At 41.9% G+C, this 20,171-nt stretch overlaps 1 protein-coding gene across 2 annotated transcripts in view; it reads left to right on the forward strand.

Annotated features, from left to right (window-relative positions):
* Window positions 1–20,171, forward strand: part of BRINP2 (BMP/retinoic acid inducible neural specific 2) — a 110,811-nt gene that overhangs the window by 42,152 nt on the left and 48,488 nt on the right. The window contains exons 1-2 of one of the 2 annotated variants that reach the window (XM_012444622.3): window positions 2,561–2,600; window positions 16,650–16,994. In XM_012444622.3, coding sequence (XP_012300045.1) covers window positions 16,726–16,994 — 269 coding nt within the window. In that variant the 5' untranslated portion in view covers window positions 2,561–2,600; window positions 16,650–16,725. Of the gene's footprint in view, window positions 1–2,560; window positions 2,601–16,649; window positions 16,995–20,171 lie in introns of those variants that run through there. The other variant, XM_012444621.2, reaches the window with a different exon arrangement.

A 20,171-nucleotide genomic window follows, 5' to 3' on the forward strand; every position in this document is an offset into this window, starting at 1 on the left:
TGAATAATAAAGTTACTTTATACTATTTTCTAAAGAATTGACTGAAAACCACTGATACAATTCAAAATAAGGCTGAAAATAATTTAATCTGTTTTGATTCAGAAGTGACTAATTTGAACCTCTATTATCACTGAGTCGTGGATGTGTGCCAGTCCTGGTCAGCATAGTCTTCCTGATGTGACTTTGGTTAATAGGGCTTGCTGCAAGAGCATTATAACAAGGATTTTCACACAGCTTTCTTTCAAAAAAACTCAAATCATTACATTTCAGCCTTTTCTCCCATCTTCCCTTTCTTCCATTTTTATGTCCTAGCTAAATGGAATGTTCTTTGTCTAATAAACATTAATTGGGTGAATGAGTAGATTTTTTTTAACTTTCTTAAAAGAAAAGAAGAAAATTATTACCACATTTTACGAAAGGTTTCATTTGTCAAGAATAGGAAGTCAGCAGCAGTCTGAGCCAAAATTAAGTCAGGTTTCTTTAGAATTACTCAAGTTCTTCTATTGGGGGCTCTTAATTTTGCACAAGGACCTTCAAACAGTGCCCTAATTGCTGCAGTCTAAGTCTACAGTCCCACTTTTAAGTGAAGAGAGAAATTGATGTTAAAGAATTAAAGGCCAGGCACAGTGGCTCATGCCTGTAATCCCAACACTTTGAGAGGATGAGGTGGGTAGATCATCTAAGGTTAGGAGTTTGAGACCAGCCTGGCCAGCATGGTGAAACCCCCTCTCTACTAAAAATACAAAATTAGCCTGGTGTGGTGGCAGGCGCCTGTAATCCCAGCTATTCAGAAGGCTGAGGCAGGAGAATCACTGGAACCCAGGAGGCGGAGGTTGCAGTGACCTGAGATAGTACCACTACACTCCAGCCTGGGCGATAAGAGTGAAACTCCAGCTAAAAAAAAAAAAAAAAAAATTTAAAGAGGAATACAACAAACAAATGAATAAAATTGGCAACAACGTGGCAATTGTAATAAATTTCAAATGATGAACTCAAGTAAAACCTTAACCCTCAGGACAACACTGAAGTTTTCCTGAAGGCCAAGTATCCTTAATTTTGCACCACCACCAGGAGTGGAGATTTCTGTGATTTAGGCAGTAGGATGGGAGCTTTGCATCAGTGCCCAGGATTACATGGCAACAAACTTTGGCTGAAGGCTGAATGAGAGTCATCAGTAAGCTCTTTCACATTGATTTCAGTGTATTAATATCAACTTTTCATTATTTTTTAGATTTTTAAAAAATACTTATTGACAAATTATAGCTGTATATATTTATGGGGCACAAATTGATGTTATGGTTTTTGAATACAATGTGGAATGATTAAATCAAGCTAATTAACCTATCCATCACCTCAAATATTTGATATTTTTGTGATTAGAATAGTTGAAATTTACTCTCTTAGCAATATTGAAATGTACAGTTCTCAGTTGTGAGCTATATTTAGGAGATTGTGCAATAGATCTAAAACAAAATCAAACTTATTTCTTCTACCTGAGGCTTTGTACACTTGGACTATCATCTCCCAGTATCCCCAGTCTTCGGCCTCTGGTAACCACCATTCTATACTCTGCTTCTATAAGTTCAATTGTTTTAGATCCCACATTTAGGTGAGAATATGCAGTATTTGTCTGTGTTTGGTCTATGTTACTTAGCATATTGTTCTTTAATTTCATTTGTGTTGTCACAAATTACAGAATCTCTTCCTTTTTTTAGGATCAATCACATTCTATTGTTTTTCCTATATCTATGAAAAATGACATTAGGATTGTGATAGAAATTTCACTGCCTTTCATATGTTACTTTGGGTAGTATGAACATTTTAACAATTATTCTTTTAATCCATGAACATGGGCTATCTTTTATTTATTTGAGTTCACTTCCTTGATGAAATTTACTCCTAATTTTTTTATAGCCATTGTAAATGAGATTGTTCTCTTGATTCCTTTTTAAGAAATTCTGTTGTTAGTGTAGAGATACACTACTGAGTTTTGCCTATTGGTATGTATCCTGAAACTTCCTGAATGTGTTTATTAATTCTAACATTTTGTTGTAAATTCTTTCAGGTTTTCTATATAGATAAGCATATCATTAGCAAACAGTGTAATTTCATTTTTTCTTTTTTTAAATTTGTATGCCTTTTATTTATTTCTCTTGCCTTATTGGTGTAACAAGGACTTCCAAAACTATGTTGAATAGACCTGGCAAGAGTGGGTATCCTTGTCTTGTTCCAGGATTTAGAGGGAAGGGTTTCAATTTTGCTTTACATATTTAGTTGCTCCACTGTGGAGTCATATGAATTTACAATTGTTATATCCTTTTATTGAAGTGACCTCTTTATTTTTATATAATGTCCCTCTTTGTCTCCTTCTACAGTCTTTTACTTAAAGTTTATTTTTTCTAAGTGTCACTGCCCTTTCTGTCCATTTGCAAGTAATATCTTTTTTTATTCTTTCATTTTTAGTATATGTGCATCCTTAAGGAGAAGTGAATCTCTTATATACAGCATATAGTTGGACCTTGGATTTTTATCTATAAATTCACTCTATGTCTTTTGATTGGAGAATTTAGTTCATTTATTTTCAAGGTAACTATTAACAGGTAAGAAGTTACTATTGCCATTTTGTTAATTGTTTTCTAATTGCTTTGTAGATATTTTATTTCTTTCTTCCTCTATTTCTGTCTTTCTTTGTAGCTTTATGGTTTTCTGTAGGGTATGTATTTTGTTTTGTTTTGTGCCAATCCTATAGATGTTCGATTTTTTGTTGCCATGAGGCTTACATAGAATATGTTACGCTTATAACCGTTTATTTGAAGCTAATAGTTTAGCTTTGATTGCATACAGTAACTCTCCACTTTCCCCTTTTCCAACATTTTGTTTTTGATGTCTGAACTGTATCATTTTTAATATATTTCACATGACTTTATTTTAGCAAGTGTTGTTATTAACAATTTTATTCTTTGTACTAGGGATAAAATTACTTTACATATTACTGTTATCATCCTAGAATATTCCAAATTTTGCTACATATTACTTATACTATTAGGTTTTGTACTTTTAAAAATTTTATGTTAATAATCAGCATCTTTTGGTTTCAGTTTAAGGAATTTCCTTTTCCAATTCCTCCAAGGCAGGTCTAGTGATGATAAACTTATTTAACATTTGTTGTCAGGGAGAGTTTTTATTTCTCCCTCATTTCTGAAAGACAGATTTTCTGAGTGAAATATTCTTGATCGGTAGGTTTTTTTGTTTTGTTTTGTTTTGTTTTGCTTTTTGCCTTCACTACTTTGAATATATTATCCTTCTCTCTCCTGGCCTGCAGTGTTTCTGTTGACAAGTTTGCTGATAGTTATATTGGGACTCCTTTCTATGTAATGTATTTATTATCTCTTGGGGCTTTCAGAATTTGTTCTTTGTATTTAATTTTTGATAGTTTGACTATTACATGTCTTGGTAAATTCCTCTTTGGTTAGAGTTTTATTGGTGACCTCTGCAATTTCAATATGTAGATGTTGGCTTCTTTCCTTAATTAGGGAAATTTTCATCCATTATTATTATTTTTTTTTTTGGAGACGGAGTTTCGCTCTTGTTACCCAGGCTGGAGTGCAATGGCGTGATCTCAGCTCACCGCAACCTCCGCCTCCTGGGTTCGGGCAATTCTCCTGCCTCAGCATCCTGAGTAGCTGGGATTACAGGCACGGGCCACCATGCCCAGCTAATTTTTTGTATTTTTAGTAGAGACGGGGTTTCACCGTGTTGACCAGGATGGTCTCCATCTCTTGACCTCGTGATCCACCCACCTCAGCCTCCCAAAGTGCTGGGATTACAGATGTGAGCCACCGCGCCCAGCCCATTATTTTTTAAAATATGTTTTATGGCCTTTTTCTTTCTTTCTTTTCTTCTGGAATGCCTATGATGCATAGGTTAGGTCTCTTGTTTGATAATGTCCCATAATTCCCACAGATGATCTTCATTCTTCTTTATTTATTATTATGATTTATTCCTCTGATTGGGTAATTTCAAATGTTCTATCTTCATGTTTACTGATCTTTCAGCTTGATAAAGTCAGCTGTTGAAGCTTTCTGTTGCATTTTTCAGTTCAGTCATTGTAATCTTCATCTTCAAAATTTATATTTAAAAAAATTGTTTCTATTCCTTTGTCAAATGTCTCCTGTTGTTCATGTATTATCTTCCAAATTGTATTTAATGTTTAATCTGTATCTTCTTGAAGTTTACTAAACATTTTTCGAGGATTATTCCAAATTCTTTTTCCTGTCCTTTCATAGATATCTCTTTCTTGATAGTCTATTGTTAGAGCTTTGTCAGTTTCCTTTGGAAGTATTATGAGTCTTTATAATCCTTGTATCCTTGCATTGGTATTTATACATTTGTGGAGACTGACAACTTTTCTGGCTTTTACAAGTTTTGTTGTTGTTGTTGTTGTTTCTTTTTTTTTTTTTTTTTGGCAAGGATAGAAATTCACTAGTTAATCTAACTTATGATTCTGGATGGGTCATTCTGGATGCGTAATGATCCTGGGAAGGCAGAGCTTGCTTTTAAGTTCTCTAGATGGCTAGGCTACTGCTTTTACTTGAAATTTGTATGGTGCAACTGGCTAGGCTTTGCTATTTGGCAAGATCACTGGCTGAGCTGTGCTTTTAGGCTGAGCTGTCATATGGATGCTTTAATCACATCTGATCTGGCAGGACCACAGGGTGTAATTCCCTGGCCAGGTACTGCTATTGGAGTTCAGCAGTTGGCCAGAGTTGCAGAAAAGGTCCCAAAGTTAAGTAGCTTGGGATGAATGGATCAACTGCTATGGTCAGTAGAAATGCATGATTGAGATTTGCCTTCCTCCGTGGGTGAGGTGTGGCAGGGGGCTTTGAGGCCACAAGGAGAACTGATTAAACTCCCAGGTGTGGCAGAACTAGTGCCTACTTTTTGTCAATATTTGCTACAGTGGTCAGCTGTCTCCCCTTCCCACCTCTTCTGGGAGTGACCATCTCAGATTTGAGGGTGAGCTACACTATTAGTTGATACCTCTGATTGAGCATGACTAGTGGCAGGTGCACTGATCTTTTACCAAAATCTGTGATGTCTAAATTTGTGTAATTTTTAATATGTTTCACTTGACAATTTATTTTGCTGTTCTCTGTGGGCTCCCTCCTGACTTTGTTTTTACCTGATCCCAAGCAGTCTAGTCATGTGGGTTTCCCCTATATTCCCCATTTCCAATGAGGTGAGAATGGGATGAGTTGCTTGGGAAGCATCTCAAAGTACTGGGAGGGTTGGATATTTGCTTTCCAACTGTAGAAACCATGGGCCCTAAAGGTGCGGCACCATGCTGACTTGGGCGAGAGAGGGGGGGCAGCATAGTTAAAGCAAAACCATTTCTCTTACCCCTTCCATGTGGAGTTTGATTCAGTTCCATGGAATACACGGGTGACTCAGGCTTATTCCCACATTTTTACCAAGGTGTTTTTGACTGAATAGTTGATCTTTCTGTAGGCGGAGTGAAGCCTGGGACCTCTTCGTCCACCATCTTGCTGATGTCACTTCAATTTGGCATTATTAACCAAATAGATTGCTAATATATAAGCTTTGGTTTTCTGTAAAAATCAATCTAAAGAAAGGAGAGTTACTTGGCCTAATAACTGAAGAGAGAACTTGCAGTGATAGATCAGCTTGTTCCCCATCAGTAGTCCCTTGCAAACCACCAGTGAGCCTTGGACCATACTTTTAGAAATGATGCCTTGAGCCCAGCAATTCCAAAAGGGTTAACTATGATATTCTAGTCTACCTGGTGAACCTCCAAGCTGGCTCCTGCCACCACAACATTTCCTCAATGCAGCAACTTTACTGATTGTGCCCTTTTGTCTCCTTACCCCCACTATCCTCCCAGCTGTCCAGTAATACCAGTCAAAAGCCTATGGGAGGCCGAAATAGAGAGCCCTTTATCAAACAAAGCACTTAGGGATGGGTGTTGTGGACTGTGCTACAAAAAGGGATAATGATTCTTCCTCTGTGTACTTATTGACATTCATTGAGCAGCATATAGTTTATTTTAGCTAGAGTTTGTGATGTAGCATCTATATTTAATTCCACAAGCTGTCAGGCAACTCATATATTTACAAACACAATCCCGGAAACAATGTGTTTGCTGGTCACAGCTGCATCTGTAACATCTCAGGAACTCTGTGCTGTTCAGCACAGCTCAGGGCATTATCATTTTACATTCTGGTCTGTGCCAAGGTCCAAATAGGGCAGAGCTTGGGCTAAAAGTTCAGATTCAATGACAGGCCTGGCAGAAAGCCAAGAGCAAGAGTAACATTGAGGGCTGCAGGTCAGAATGGAGAGTTGCTTGTCAGCCCCACCTCAGTTTTTCAGCCTACACAGTGATGAGCAATTTCTCTGTGATTGGCTTGGGTTTATTTTGGCTTCCTAAGCCTTAAACCACCCTATGTATATGCAGAGACTCAGCTGGGAAGTGAGCTGGAGTTTAAGCAACAGAAGCCAGTCTTCTGGGAGGAGGCAGGGACAGAGAAGGGTGTCTCTCTCTCTTGAGAATGAAAGCAGCTCTCAACGGGGGATTAAAGTAGGGGACTAAGCCAGCTAGATCCAGGGAGACCGGCAGGCCATGCCCAGGGGCAGGAGCCAAATGGTATGATTCAGGCAATGTTAGTAACAGGAGATCCAGCTTGTTGGCCAGAATACATAAAGAGGAACTCTAGGAGGGGGTGCAGTCCAGAAGCAGGTAAAAGGGCAGGAAATTCCTGGGGGCATATCCATCTACAATAGGAAATGGGGGAGCTGAGAGCAGGAGGCACAGAAGCCAAAAAGGGTGTGGTGTAATTTGGATATTTGTTCCCACCCAAATCTCATGTTGAAATCCCCAGTGTTGTAGGTAGGATGTGGTGGGAGGTATTTGGATCATCGGATAGATCCCTCATGAATGGCTTGGGCCATTCCCTTGGTAATAAGTGAGCTCTCACTCTGAGTTCACACCGATCTGTGGTTTAAAAGTGTGCAGCACCTTCCCCACCACTCTCCCTCTCTTGCTCCTGCTTTTGCCACGTGATGTGCCTGCGCCCCCTTCATCTTCTGCCAAGATTGTAAGTCTTCTGAGGCCTCCCTAGAAGTAGAGCAGATACCCACACCATACTTCCTCTAAGGCCTCTGGAACCATGAGCCAATTAAGCCCTTTTCTTTATTAATTACCCAGTCTTGGTTGTTCCTTTGTAGCAATGCAATAATGGCCTAATGCGGGGTAAAAGCCCCTTACACCTTAGATGGACATGCCGAGACTGGGCAGAAAGGAGGGGGCCGAGGAACCTGGGCACAGGCTCAATTGGGTTTGGGGTTATGAGGGAAGAGTGCTGTAACTCAAGGGCATGCAAGAAACCAGCAATCATGGATTGGCCTATGGTGGAGGAGTACACCTGACCTTACGTTTTTTCAGACAGCACAAGTGAAATATCACTGCATTCTTATGAGGCCATCTAAACAGGAGCCACATAGCTTCCAAAAAAGCAGGATGCTCATCCAACCTGGAAAAATGATTTTAGGTGAATCCTGCTTGTGTACTTTACGATTTTAGACTTTACTTCAATCTATAGCAATTTTTTAAATGAACATGATCTAGAGGAATCTAGGATAACCTCATGTGAATACAGCTAACTTATTCAAGTCTATAGCTGTTAAATTTATAGGTCATGTAAATCGTATGAAGGACTCCTCTTGGGAGAACATTATTGCTTCTCTGTTTTTGAGTTTTCTTCTCTGTTCAATGGGCATAGTAACAGCATCAACTTTACCGAGTTTGTACATAGTAAATAAGGTAATGCATGGAAAGTGTTTAGAGGGGTGTTTGGTACACAGCAACTAATATGTAAACATAATTAGAGGGGATTATAATGGCAACTCTGGGACTCATGGGTTTTGAATTTTGAAAATTTTACCATTTACATAAAACAAAGACAGACAAGCTCTAGACTTAGTGTTGAGAGACCCAAGTTCAAGTCCTGACTTTTCCCTAGACCAGTGGTGGGACTTTAAATAATGTATTACACTTCTGTGACTAAAAGTATTCTCACCTATGATACAATGTGAAATGAATTTTGTCATTGGCTCTCATCAGAGCATTGCATCAAAATCTCCTGGGAGGTTTTGAAAAATATTCCAAATTATAAAAATATATTCCAACCCCATATCTCAATTATTTCCCTCTTTCCTTCACTCCCTATTTCCATCCCACTCCCTACCTTCCCCACATACACACACTGCCACACATGCTCCAGGCTGCTGAGAACCACTCACTGGGCCAGGCCATCTCCAGGATCCCACCCCTTCTCCCCAGTTCTAGGACATGATCAGGTGGAAATTAACTGGGGAAAAGAGGCCATAGGAAGGCAAAGCAACACACATTCAACTCACAGAGCTTTGAAAGGCTTCTTGGAGAAAATGAGTCTAAAAGATGAGAGACCATTGTAGACTCATAGAGAGGAAATGCAGGAGTGCGTACAAGGGCGGGGCTCATAGCCAGACAACTCGGGAATCAAGTGACCACAGGATGAAGGCGAAAGGGCCGTGGGTTGAAACCATCACTATAGCCATCAGCTGCGGAGGAGTAGGGGAGGGGGACTGGTGAGGTTACTCGGAGTGACCTGTAGAAACCTCTAAAAGGCTAAAATGAGGACACACCTTTTAACAGAAATTGTACCTTTTCAGTCTTCATTTTTCTCACCTGTAAAAAACAACAAAACAAACAAACAGAAACTAAGAATGGATGAGGTAGGGCCTATGAACGCTTTTCAGACTCTTTTTAATGCTAATAACCTCTGCTGGAGCAATGGAAAAAACAATGGTGAACACACAGCACTCACAAAGGCTTTACAAATAATAACTCTTTTAATCTTCACAAATCCTATGGAGTAGCACTATTATTGTTATCTTAAAAGCAAACAAACAAACAAACAACAATAACAAAAAACAGATGAGGGACCTGAGGCCAGAGTGTTGGAGCCAACCTAGGAAGGTAGGCAGCCAGGATCTGCAGCCTGTTCTCGTAACCACTCCTCTTTGGAACAGCTGATCAGGGGAACTCAGTGACTAGAAGTGGAAGGCAGACTGCTTCTCAGGGCCACAAGGAGTGGCTGGGGTTCCTTAATGATGGAGGAGGATGGAAATGGTTTTGAGGAAGGTTGAACCGCATGGATATGAATTTTTTTTTTTGAGGCAGGGTCTCACTCTGTTACCCAGACTGGAGTGCTGTAGCCCGATCTCGGCTCACTGCAACCTCCGCCTCTCAGGCTCAAAGGATTCTCCTGCCTCAGCCTCCCAAGTAGCTGGGATTACAGACACACGCCACTACTGCCCAGCTAATTTTTGTATTTTTAGAGTGGAGACAGGATTTTGCCATGTTGGCGAGGTTGGTCTTGAACTCCTGACCTCAAATGATCCACTCACCTTGGCCTCCAAAAGTGCTGGGATTACAGGCATGAGTGAGCCACCATGCCTGGCTGGAGATGAAGTTTTTTTTTTTTTTGAGACGGAGTTTCGCTCTTGTTACCCAGGCTGGAGTGCAATGGCACGATCTCGGCTCACCGCAACCTCCGCCTCCTCGGTTCAGGCAATTCTCCTGCCTCAGCCTCCTGAGTAGCTGGGATTACAGGCACGGGCCACCATGCCCAGCTAATTTTTTGTATTTTTAGTAGAGACGGGGTTTCACCATGTTGAGCAGGATGGTCTCGATCTCTTGACCTCGTGATTCACCCGCCTCGGCCTCCCAAAGTGCTGGGATTACAGGCTTGAGCCACTGCGCCCGGCCAAGATGAAGGTTTAATGGCTTTGAGATGAACAACTTTTTACGTAGCAGTTCTATTTGATCAGCAGTGCCGTCTTTCTATTTGCTAGAGATCCCCCTGATGTGAAGGGAGGCTCTGGAGTAGAAGGGTCTCTCTGGTCTGCACATTCAGCCCTTGGCTTTATCGCTCAGGGCTCTGGGCAAGCCTGTCAGTTAGTTTATCTCACCAAGGAAAGCACCAAGGACACCTGGCAAGCAAGTATGAAGCCTCAGCAACTGACAGATGAATCTGTCCTTGATAAGTGAAGGGCTGGTTATCACACAGAGAGACCTATAAATTTGGAGCCTGAGAGGAGGGAGCCTACTAGGTCTAATGTCACTAAAGCTGTGCGTGTGTGTGAGTGCTGTGTGTATGTGTGTGTGTTTATGTGTGTCTGTGTATCTTTTAAGCTCATTACAGGATCCTCGAGTCCTATGTTTTGTTCTTGCCCTATGAAGGCAAAGGCTGGGTCCGTCTTGTTCATGAGATTTACTCCCATCCCTTGGGACAGTCCTTGTGCATAGACATTACTTAATAATTGATTGACTGTTTGATGAACAGAGGTGAGTGAGGCTAAGGAGAGCTGAGTTATAGGTCTCGGAGTCAAAATATCTAAGTTTTACTTCTGTTTTACTGTGGAGTGATCTCCAGAGAATCTCTTTGGCTCTCTCAGCCTCTTCTCTTAAAGGTCTTAAATTAATGTAAGAATATTTAGTAAACAGTAATTATGATTAGCTCTTACCTTTGCATAAATAATTATAATATGATTAACCTGATTCTACACAGTGAGGATATCCATACCCTCACCAGTTTTAAGTCATTCCTGACCAGCAGTGGGGAAATACATTACCTGTAGCTTGACAGTTCCATGCCAGTCTAGTTATATAGCCTGGGGAGGCCAGTGGCAAGATGTGTCACCCCTACCTGGGTTCAAATGGTAGAATGATGGGAGCTTATGAGGCTCTACAAAGTGAAACCAGGAACACATTATCAAGGCAAAAGCACCATGCTTAGTCTGTGTTGAGGCTGACAGATTATTGCAAGAAGAGGGAAGAATAAAAGTCATCGATCTGAGCTGATAGCACCCTAACATCCACCCTTGGTTTTAAGAATGTCCTGTCATCTCTCCTATCTACCCTCCCTTTCTTGTAAAAACAGGAGGTTTTGCATCAGGATATTGCAGATGACAAAAAATAATAATAATAATAATAACACTTCCTGTGATTTGTTTTTAACCACTGACACCTTCAGATTTATTCAAGGGAACATCTCTTCAACAGAGTTGGCCAATTAACCACTTAAATGGCTTGAAAACTTATTTAATGTCACTGCCTAATCACTTTATGAAATGTCACTGCTCCAGCAGGCAAAAATTTCTGCTTTATACCCTGCTTCTCTTATGTTTCAGTTCCTTTCTGAATCACAGAGCTTCCTTCCAAAGAAGACTAAAATCATAATGCCTCTCCCCTTACATATGTGCCCCTTATATTTGCATAGAATTATGGAATTGCAGCAGCAAGTGGGATCATCTGACCCCATAAATCATTTTATTGATGATACAGTGAAGCTCCCAGAGGGTAGTGACTTGCCTGAGGGAGCCAACTTGTAAGTGGCAGAATCTCCCTTTTATTTTATTTTTTAAATAGCTGTAAGCCATCTAACTGATGCTGTGAGGTGTAAATACTATGGGATCTAGGGTAGGTAGACCTCAATCTGCCATGGAAATCTGTGCCTTTGTGCAATTTACTTATCCGTTTCTAGCCTCAGCATTCTCATCTGTTAAGAAGCGTGATTTTATTGTTTGTGCTTCATAAGCAGTAACTACTTCACAACTATGAAATGATTTATATTGGTATTTATTAATGATAATTAACATTAACATTATTACTCTCACACCTATTTTACTGTTTCTCCAAGTCTATAACCATAGCTTAGCCATATCCTTAACTGTCCAAGATACAACCCCTCCTTTGCAATAATTTTCAATGAAGAAATCTCCATCTCACTTGCCAAGACCTGGTACACCAGCAGCTAATTCCTCAAATCCTGAGTGCTTCATCTTTTGACATACCTAGCATAAGTGGATATTAAAAATAACAGGAGGATGCAAAACAATTCCAAAGAAGTCCTCAGCTGGGTAATAATCTGAGAGGGGTAGAGACATAATTCCTGTAAGTGCTACCATTTGAAGACTGCGCTGCTTACTTCTCATGTCACTTCATCTATACACGATTTTTTCCATTGACAAAACTGTGACCCATTTAATCCATAGCTTAAAGAACAGATTTGAGCAGTCAACAAAGGAAAATCCATGACTTGGTTTACCTGTATCTTTGGTGCAAAGTTAATTTATTATTTCTTTAGATGAAAAACTGTCTTAAGTAAGTGTGGTCTAAATAAGTGAAATGATTTGGCTTTCACAAGTAAATTTATAATTATTTTCATGAAGGAACTCGATTAGCCATTATTTTAATATGCTAACGTATAACGTGGAGGCTTACTTAGGCAGTCAGTTTCAGGACAAGAAGGAAAAACTGAAGCATGATGGGGAAGATACTAACTGTTTTCTTTTGCTGCTTATTAGAAGTTCCACCGGAAGCTGTAAGGATTTACACAGTTAAAATGTGCTTGACAGGTTGCTGCTGCAGAATTTCTAGTGGTATTATTTGTGGAGCATAAATAGGAAATGGCCAAAAGCTGTTCCCCTTAAAAAGCCTGATTTTAACACAACTGTCAATGCAGCAACTATTTTGTCCTTTTTTTAAAAACTGAAGGAACATGTTTTAGGGATTTTCGTTTAAAGCAAGTTTTGAAACCTGTTTAAAAGTTCTCTTTCTTAAGGAGAGATTTTTTTTAGTCCAAATGTCTTCAGATCCTGAGAAAAACCAGTGAAGCGGAAACCATATGATTCCCAGGCCAGGTTTTTGAGAGGAGCAGTCAGCACTGAATTCAGGCATTCTTGCTGTGCTCAGCAGACTTGGCCCGGCAATCAAAACCATTTGATTCTAAAGCTGATACTCCTATAACCAGGCAGGTTCTAGCACATTGTGAGTTCTGAAAAAGCATAATTACAAACAAAGAATGACAAGAAGCACACGTTGACTTAATATAGCTCGCTTCTTTCAAGGAGCACACGGCTTTTTTACATGTGTGCTCTCACCTGTCCTCAGAAAACCCTTGCCTGCTAGGTGAGGCGGTGACTACACCACCATATTGCAACACAGGAGATCAACACACCAAGGGGTGAAGGACACATATTGTCAGTAGCTCACAATAACCCCACGATGAAATGCTGGAATTGACTCATCAGATATTTTTGAAAACCAATTATGGTCTCTGACCTGAAGGGGTCCAGAAAATAGGTAGACAGCGTGTGATGTGACTCAGCTGAGTTGGGGGAGATGATCAGTCTCATTCTGCTCAAGAAACTGCCATGCCAGCTTCTTCTCACACAGCACGTAACAGCTGGTCTTCAGGGAGCATGTAGAACCCTCACTGGGCCAGGCCTTATGCATAATGGGAAAGGCTAGTTATCTTTTATGTGTCTGCATTAATTTTATACTATTGTGCAACAAATTACCACAAACTTAACGGCATAAAACAGTACAAAAGCATTATCTCACAGTTTCTGTGGGACAGGTTAACTGTATCCTCTGCTCAGGGTCTAAACAGACTGAAATCCAGGTGCTAGCCAGGGATGCAGTCCTTAACCAAGGCTCTGGGTCCTCTTCCAAGCTCACATTGTTACTGGCAGAATTTGTTTTCTTAAGGTCATATGACTGAGGTTCCCATTTTTTTGCTAGCTGTTGGCTAGCAATTGCTCTCAGCTTCCAGAGCCCATCTATAATTCATGGCCATTTGGCCCCCATAAGCAGTTCACCATATGGCTGTTCGCTGTCACCCAGGTCAGCAGAAGCTTGTCTTTTTGACACCTCACTTTCTTCTAAATGCTCACCTGAGTAGGTCAGGCCCATCCAGGGTACTGCTCAAGGTTATTCAGAAATCTTTGTCCTCACTGCCACCACCGGGATCTGAAATATTATCTACCATCTGGACTTTCAATGCATTGTGCATTCATCGGATCTTCATTCAAAGTCAACTGATTAGCAACCTGATCAAGGGAGTGACATCCCATCATACTCACAGGTCCTGCCCATACTCAAGGGGAAGGGATCATATAGGGCATGCACAGAAGGGTGTGGGGATCTTGGTCATTTGGGAATCCTGCGTTCCAGTGTCTTCTCAGCCATGTCCATGCATATCCACTTTGCTGGGTCGGCTGCCTCGGCCTCCAGTATCAGGTAGCTGCAGTCTCCAAAATGAACATTTCTTCTTCCCCTTTGTCAATATGGCTGTAAACAAAATAGGACAGTATTTTATAAAAGGGATTAATCGCTAATGTTAGAGTTTCAGGTAATGTAATGAGCACTTGCTTTTGTATTGTCAATGCTTAGCAGAGTGTCTGGCACTTAGGAGCCCTCAATTTCTGTTTCTTCAATAAATGAATATGTGAATGATTACATGAGAAATATTTTGGGCATCCTCATCAGATTGCATCCATATAAAAAATGCCTACACCCTCTATGTACAAGGCTGATTTCTCTTTTTAGTTTCAAATGAATTTTTTTTTTCCTGGTAATGCATGCTTATTATAAAACACTTGGGGATTTTCCTTCTTTCTATGATTTTATTTTTTACATTTAACTTTTTATTCCAAATGGAACTACTTTTCCAATATTAGGTATAAAATACTCCATCCCCCATGCAAGTGGCCTCTGATGCTTTTTTCCATATGCTAAGTTCTAATATATAAAAAGATTTATTTCTGAGCTATCTATTCCATTTCATTGATCTGCTGTCCAATTTGTGTGCCAGTATCACCTGTTTTAATTATTGGGATTTTATCGTGTTTGAAGATCTGGCAGGGTAGGAGCTGTCCCATTATTCTTCTCTCAGCCCCCTCCTCCCTAGTTCATTAAGTGAGGGTCTGTCTTACCGCCTGCTTTAGTTCCTGAGGCTGTACTGTATTCTTTAGCAAGGTCTGGATATGGAGCCAGATCTAGGCTCATATTCTACCTCTGTGGTTTCTTACCTCAACTCTTCTGGGTCCTAATAAAATATAAACATGCTAATAATGGCTATTTAACATACTTTCTGTGAGAACTGTGGGAACTTCTAAGAGCTGCCCGGCACATGGGAGGTGGTCAATACCTACTTGCTGGAGTGAAGGAATGACGCTGAACCTCCAGCCGCTCATGCCGTGTCCTCCATCCTTCTCAGCAGGGATTGCCACTCTTCTGAAAGTATCCTGTATGACTGGTGAGGCATGGATCTCTCAGACTTAGGCCAACCTTTAGGCTGGGAGAGTTCCAGAATTAATGTTTGTTTCCAGCCTCTGTGCAGCCCCTTTGGGATTCACACTGATCTGATGGAGGTCAGGTGGTTTGGTGAACTGGAGCCAGCCCAGAGTTCCCTGGGGGACTCTGGCAGGGGGTGTAAATCAAGTGCTGAAGTCCACATTACCTGCCTTTACCAGAGTCTGGAATTGCCAGGGAATTAACAGCCCTTGCCTCATCCCCAGGGAGCCTGTCTCTGGGCTTTGGCAGTCAGAGAACATTCTTAAGCTATGAACTACAGTTGCTGGGGGTAGGAGGTCATTCTGGCACACACTGAAGTGGTGCTGACAAGGGGAGATGGGCAGATTCTGACAGCAGGTGCTGGGAACTAAAGACTGAGGAAATGGTCACAGTTCCAAGAAGCCCCACAGTACTGAATGGTCCCATGCATCTGCCCAGAGTTTATAAAGGTGACTCACTATTCTCAGACCAAAGAGTAGGCACTGGAAATCAGAGACCTGTGATGAGTCACAAGGCAGCCAGGAATTTTGAAGGCCAGAATCTTACTACTTTCTTGGCATCCTCCCTCCAACTCAGAGAGGACAGGGCAGGCACTCATTCATTCCTTCAAGAAGGGTGTTTGAAGGTCTGCTCTCAGGAGCTGGTATAGAAGGATACAGCAGTTATTGCTCAGCTCTGCTCTCGTGGTGCTCCCAAGCTGCATGGGGAGGTGAGAACGTGATAGATATCCTTGAGTGCATGATCCGCTCTGATGACGCCATATGCAATATCTGAGTTCCCCATTCCAACTCCATCCCACATGACCTTCAGTAAAAGAGCAGGTTGGATGTTCAAGCCTGGAAGAGGTCTTAGACATTAACTCTTCAAGCCTTTCTATACATGAAACCCAGAGAAGGAAGTGATTGCCCACATTCACTCAGCTTCACAGCGTCAATGGAACTTCAGTACTTTTCTACCTCACAATTCTCCATCTGAAAAATAGGGTTGCTTCTCACCTTACTTCAGACTTCACGAGGCAGGCCACAGTCTGAGGCAACTGCAAGGAACAGATTGAGCATTTTTGGAAGAGGAAGACAGAAATGGATAGTGTTGGGTGGTTCAAGGTAGGACACATGGACGCAACATAACATAGAGGTTAAGAGTCAGATCCCCTGAGTTCAAACTCTGGTTTTATCACTTAAGAGCTGTGTGAACTTATGCAACTTACTTAACTTTCTTTCTAAGCCTCATCTTCTCATCTGTGAAATGATGACAATAGTGTTTCCTCACAGGTTTGTTTTAAGGATTAAATGAAATGATGTACCTCAAGCACTTTGCAAAATGCCTAGAACGTTATGTGACTAGGATAAATGATTTCCAGAGTGGGCCCAACCCAATTATGTGCGATGCTCACAGGCCAATGGAGAAGGACCAGGGTGCCCAAATGACGTCACCTTTTGTACTTTTCTAGCTCTGAGCCCTGGAGGAGCAGCACGGAGCGGGAGAGTGTGGCGAGAGAATGAAGAAACCAACCGCCCGGGAGAAGCATGAGGTGGCAGTGTGGCACTCGCTTTAGAGGGCTTCGGCCGGCGGCGGCCCCATGGACAGCTCTGCTGGCACTGGGCCTGCCTGGCTGGGTGTTGGCTGTCTCAGCCACGGCGGCTGCAGTGGGCCCCGAGCAGCATGCCTCCGCGGCTGGCCAGCACCCCCTAGACTGGCTGCTTACAGACCGGGGCCCCTTCCACCGCGCTCAGGAGTATGCTGACTTTATGGAGCGGTACCGCCAGGGTTTCACCACCAGGTACAGGATCTATAGGTAAGTGGAGACCTCCATCGAGACAGAGGCTTCCCTAAGAACCCAACCTGTGCGGCCAGCCCCTGCTGGTGTGCCAACCCAAACCCCTAAATGGGCTGGCATGCCCTCAAAATGAACTGGAGGTGAACGCTGGAGGAACACTGGGCAGGGAAAATAAGCCTACCATGTTGACTTTTAAAAAAAGAAAGAAGAAAACACATACAAGCTGGAAAACCTGCTGATGCCTCCTGGGGAACTTAGCAAAAGGGCTTCTATTTATAGGTTGTGCTGCTTATAAATTGAGGACAAATCGGGCAGCATGGAGTCAGTGTGTGGCCCAGGATGCCGTAGGAGGTCAGAGTCAAATACTGGGGCCAGGTTTTAACTAATGGGTTAGATAATTTCATGAGTTGTAATTACTTAGACATACAAACAAAGGAAGGGCAGCTCCAGCTCCTGCCTTAGAGGTCTGGGGAGTCCTGCAGGATCAGGAACAAACCTGCCCTTACCCTTACCAACACCCCAGGCTCCTCGGGCCTTGTGTGGAAAAGGGGTTAGGCCCTTTAGGCCCGTCCCCAGAGGCATCAGAGCTGAAAGTCAGACTCCTGAGACTTGCCTAATCCATCATCAGGTGGAATAAGCCAGGCACATATTCCTGGATGCTGGACCAGCACTTCAAAAATAGAGTGCTTCTCCACGTGCTCACTTGAGTGACCCAGCAAGCCCCAGGGCTCCCACAATGCACCCCTGAACTCAAACCTCCCTCCATCCCTCTGTCCATTTGCCCCCTTGTCATCTCTCCCCTTACCTGCATCTTTAGATAATTCTGGGAGCTTTGCTGATATTTTTTTCTTTGTTCAAAGACATTTATTTTTGACTGGGTGCGGTGGCTCACACCTGTAATCCCAGCACTTTGGAGGGCCGAGGCGGGTGGATCACCTGAGGTCAGGAGTTTGAGACCAGCCTGGCCAACATGGTGAAACCCCATTTCTACTAAAAATACAAAAAAAATAGCCAGCCTGATGGTGGACGCCTGTAATCCCAGCTACTCGGAAAGCTGAGGCAGGAGAATCGCTTGAACCCAGGAGGCGGAGGTTGCAGTGAACCGAGATTGCACCACTGCACTCCAGCCTGGGCGACAAGAGCAAGACTTCATCTCAAAAAAAAAAATTTTAAATGCAAAACCAAAACAAATGGAAAAAACATAAAAAAGCACAAAGAGAAACAAAAACACAAAACCATGCATTCTTTTGGCATATAAAGTTTCCTGTTAACATTTCGGCACATGCATTTCTAGTCATATGAGCACACTAATGTTTTTGGACCTCTTGCTGGATCTAGCACCTTGAATGTCTTATATAAAGTAGCTCCAACCCTATGTTGGAAGAACAGTTATTCTCCCCATTTTAGAGATGTGGAAATTTCGGCCCAAAGAAGTTAAGCAACTTGCTGAAGGGCACAAAGCTAGGAAATAGTGGAGCCAGGATTAGCTTCCAAGTAGTCAGATTGCGGAGTCTGAGTTCTGAAAATATACTTAGAGACATTCTCTTTTTTTTCTGGGAGTTCTTTTTTAACATCTGCAGTAACGATGCAACCTGTTTAGTAAAGGGTCTCAGAAGTTTGATTTTAAGAATATCCAGTACAGCATCAGAAGATTCCCAAATGGTAACACAATAGCCATTTATAGAGGCCATTCACCTGCTTCAAAATTTCCATATTTGGGTACAGACAAAGGAGCAAGGTCAGAGATATTTGAGGGGCTGGTACTTTGTGGACCCAGAGATTCATAGAAACAAGTCCCACTCTTAGGAATGGCCTGCCCAGCTCTCCTTTCAGGCCACTTCTCTCACACTGTGCTTAGATGCAATCTGGTCCTGGAAGAGATTGCAGTTCACACTCCCTGATTTGGTGACTCTGGCCCTTGCCATCTTCCAAGGACCACAGCAGAAATTCACACAGTGTCACCAAAGCAGAGAGCACCAACTCAGGCTGGGAGGGGTCGAGTTTACCCCTGTGCAGGTAAAAGCAGATGAGTAGAAGAAGAACGGAGTAGAGGATTAACTCAGCTGTCAGTAAATACCTAAGAATCTCAATGATGCCTCCCTACACTTTCTAGATGGCAAATTCAGAGTGACCTTCTCTTCATTAAAGATTATTTTTCAATCTTTCAAAAAAATCAGAAAATCCACTCTAGAATGTACTTAAGCAGAGAAGCCCTCCAGTCTGGTAAAATAAGATTTAATTTACCTTAGACTTTTTAGTTTATCCCACAGAAGCACTGTTATTGCCAAAAATAATTTTTAAAAAGTGTGTTGGAATTGAAGTCAGGCTGGGAGTCCTAACACCATTCTCCACTTCAAGGAGCTGTAGGAGCTAGAGGGAACAAACGCTCAACTTCTTTCTCCTTCAGGAGAGTTTTCTTCTGGACAGCCTGGTAGCCAGTTAGCGTCTGGGCTGCAGCTCTGAGCTGGCCCGTGGGGAGTGCCTGTAATCATTTCTGCACCATCAACTGTTCTATCAGTTGGTAATGGTTTTCTGATCATTTAATGTGACAAGCTCTTACACTGTGCCATTCTGTTTCTCTGGGGTCAGCTACTGCACATGAACCTGTACTTGGGGAAACAGTAACCAGTCATTCTGCCAGGAGTGTAGTATTCTGATTTGTGACCCTGTGGTGGGGCAGAGAGAGGACGGTCACACACCGCTGCTTCAGAAGTTTTGCCTTTAGTTATGAAGCAAAATAGTGGCTGCATGGGCACTTGTAGGGCTCTACATTATCCCAGTGGGAATTCGTTTTTATCCCTCCTCATTTTGTATCTAGTGGCAATTTCCTCTGGCAAATTTTGGACCTTGCTGGCGTTGACTAAAGCAGGTCAAAGAAAACTGCTAAAACATACATTGAGAGTTATCCCCAAATTCCTCTCCTATTATCTAGAAGAGCTGAAGGAGGGGAAAAAAAAAAAACAGAGAATATCAGAAATGCTTTGAAGAGGAAATATTGGGTCTCAAACAGAATTAATGTTTTGTTTCACCCTTTAAGGAAGCTTTTGGGGCATAGAAATCAGATAGTAGCCACAGGTGTCTTCAATTTACGAGGATGCACTGTGGTAGAGAAGAATAAAACTATTATTCAAGAGGGCCAGAATATTTGGTGCAGAATCACTTGAAGGTTTCTTGCATAATAGGAAAGAGACCCTT

Source organism: Aotus nancymaae, unplaced genomic scaffold, assembly GCF_030222135.1.
Source record: "Aotus nancymaae isolate 86718 unplaced genomic scaffold, 86718_ANA_hifiasm-v0.15.2.pri h1tg000108l, whole genome shotgun sequence".
Classification (NCBI taxonomy): domain Eukaryota; kingdom Metazoa; phylum Chordata; class Mammalia; order Primates; family Aotidae; genus Aotus; species Aotus nancymaae.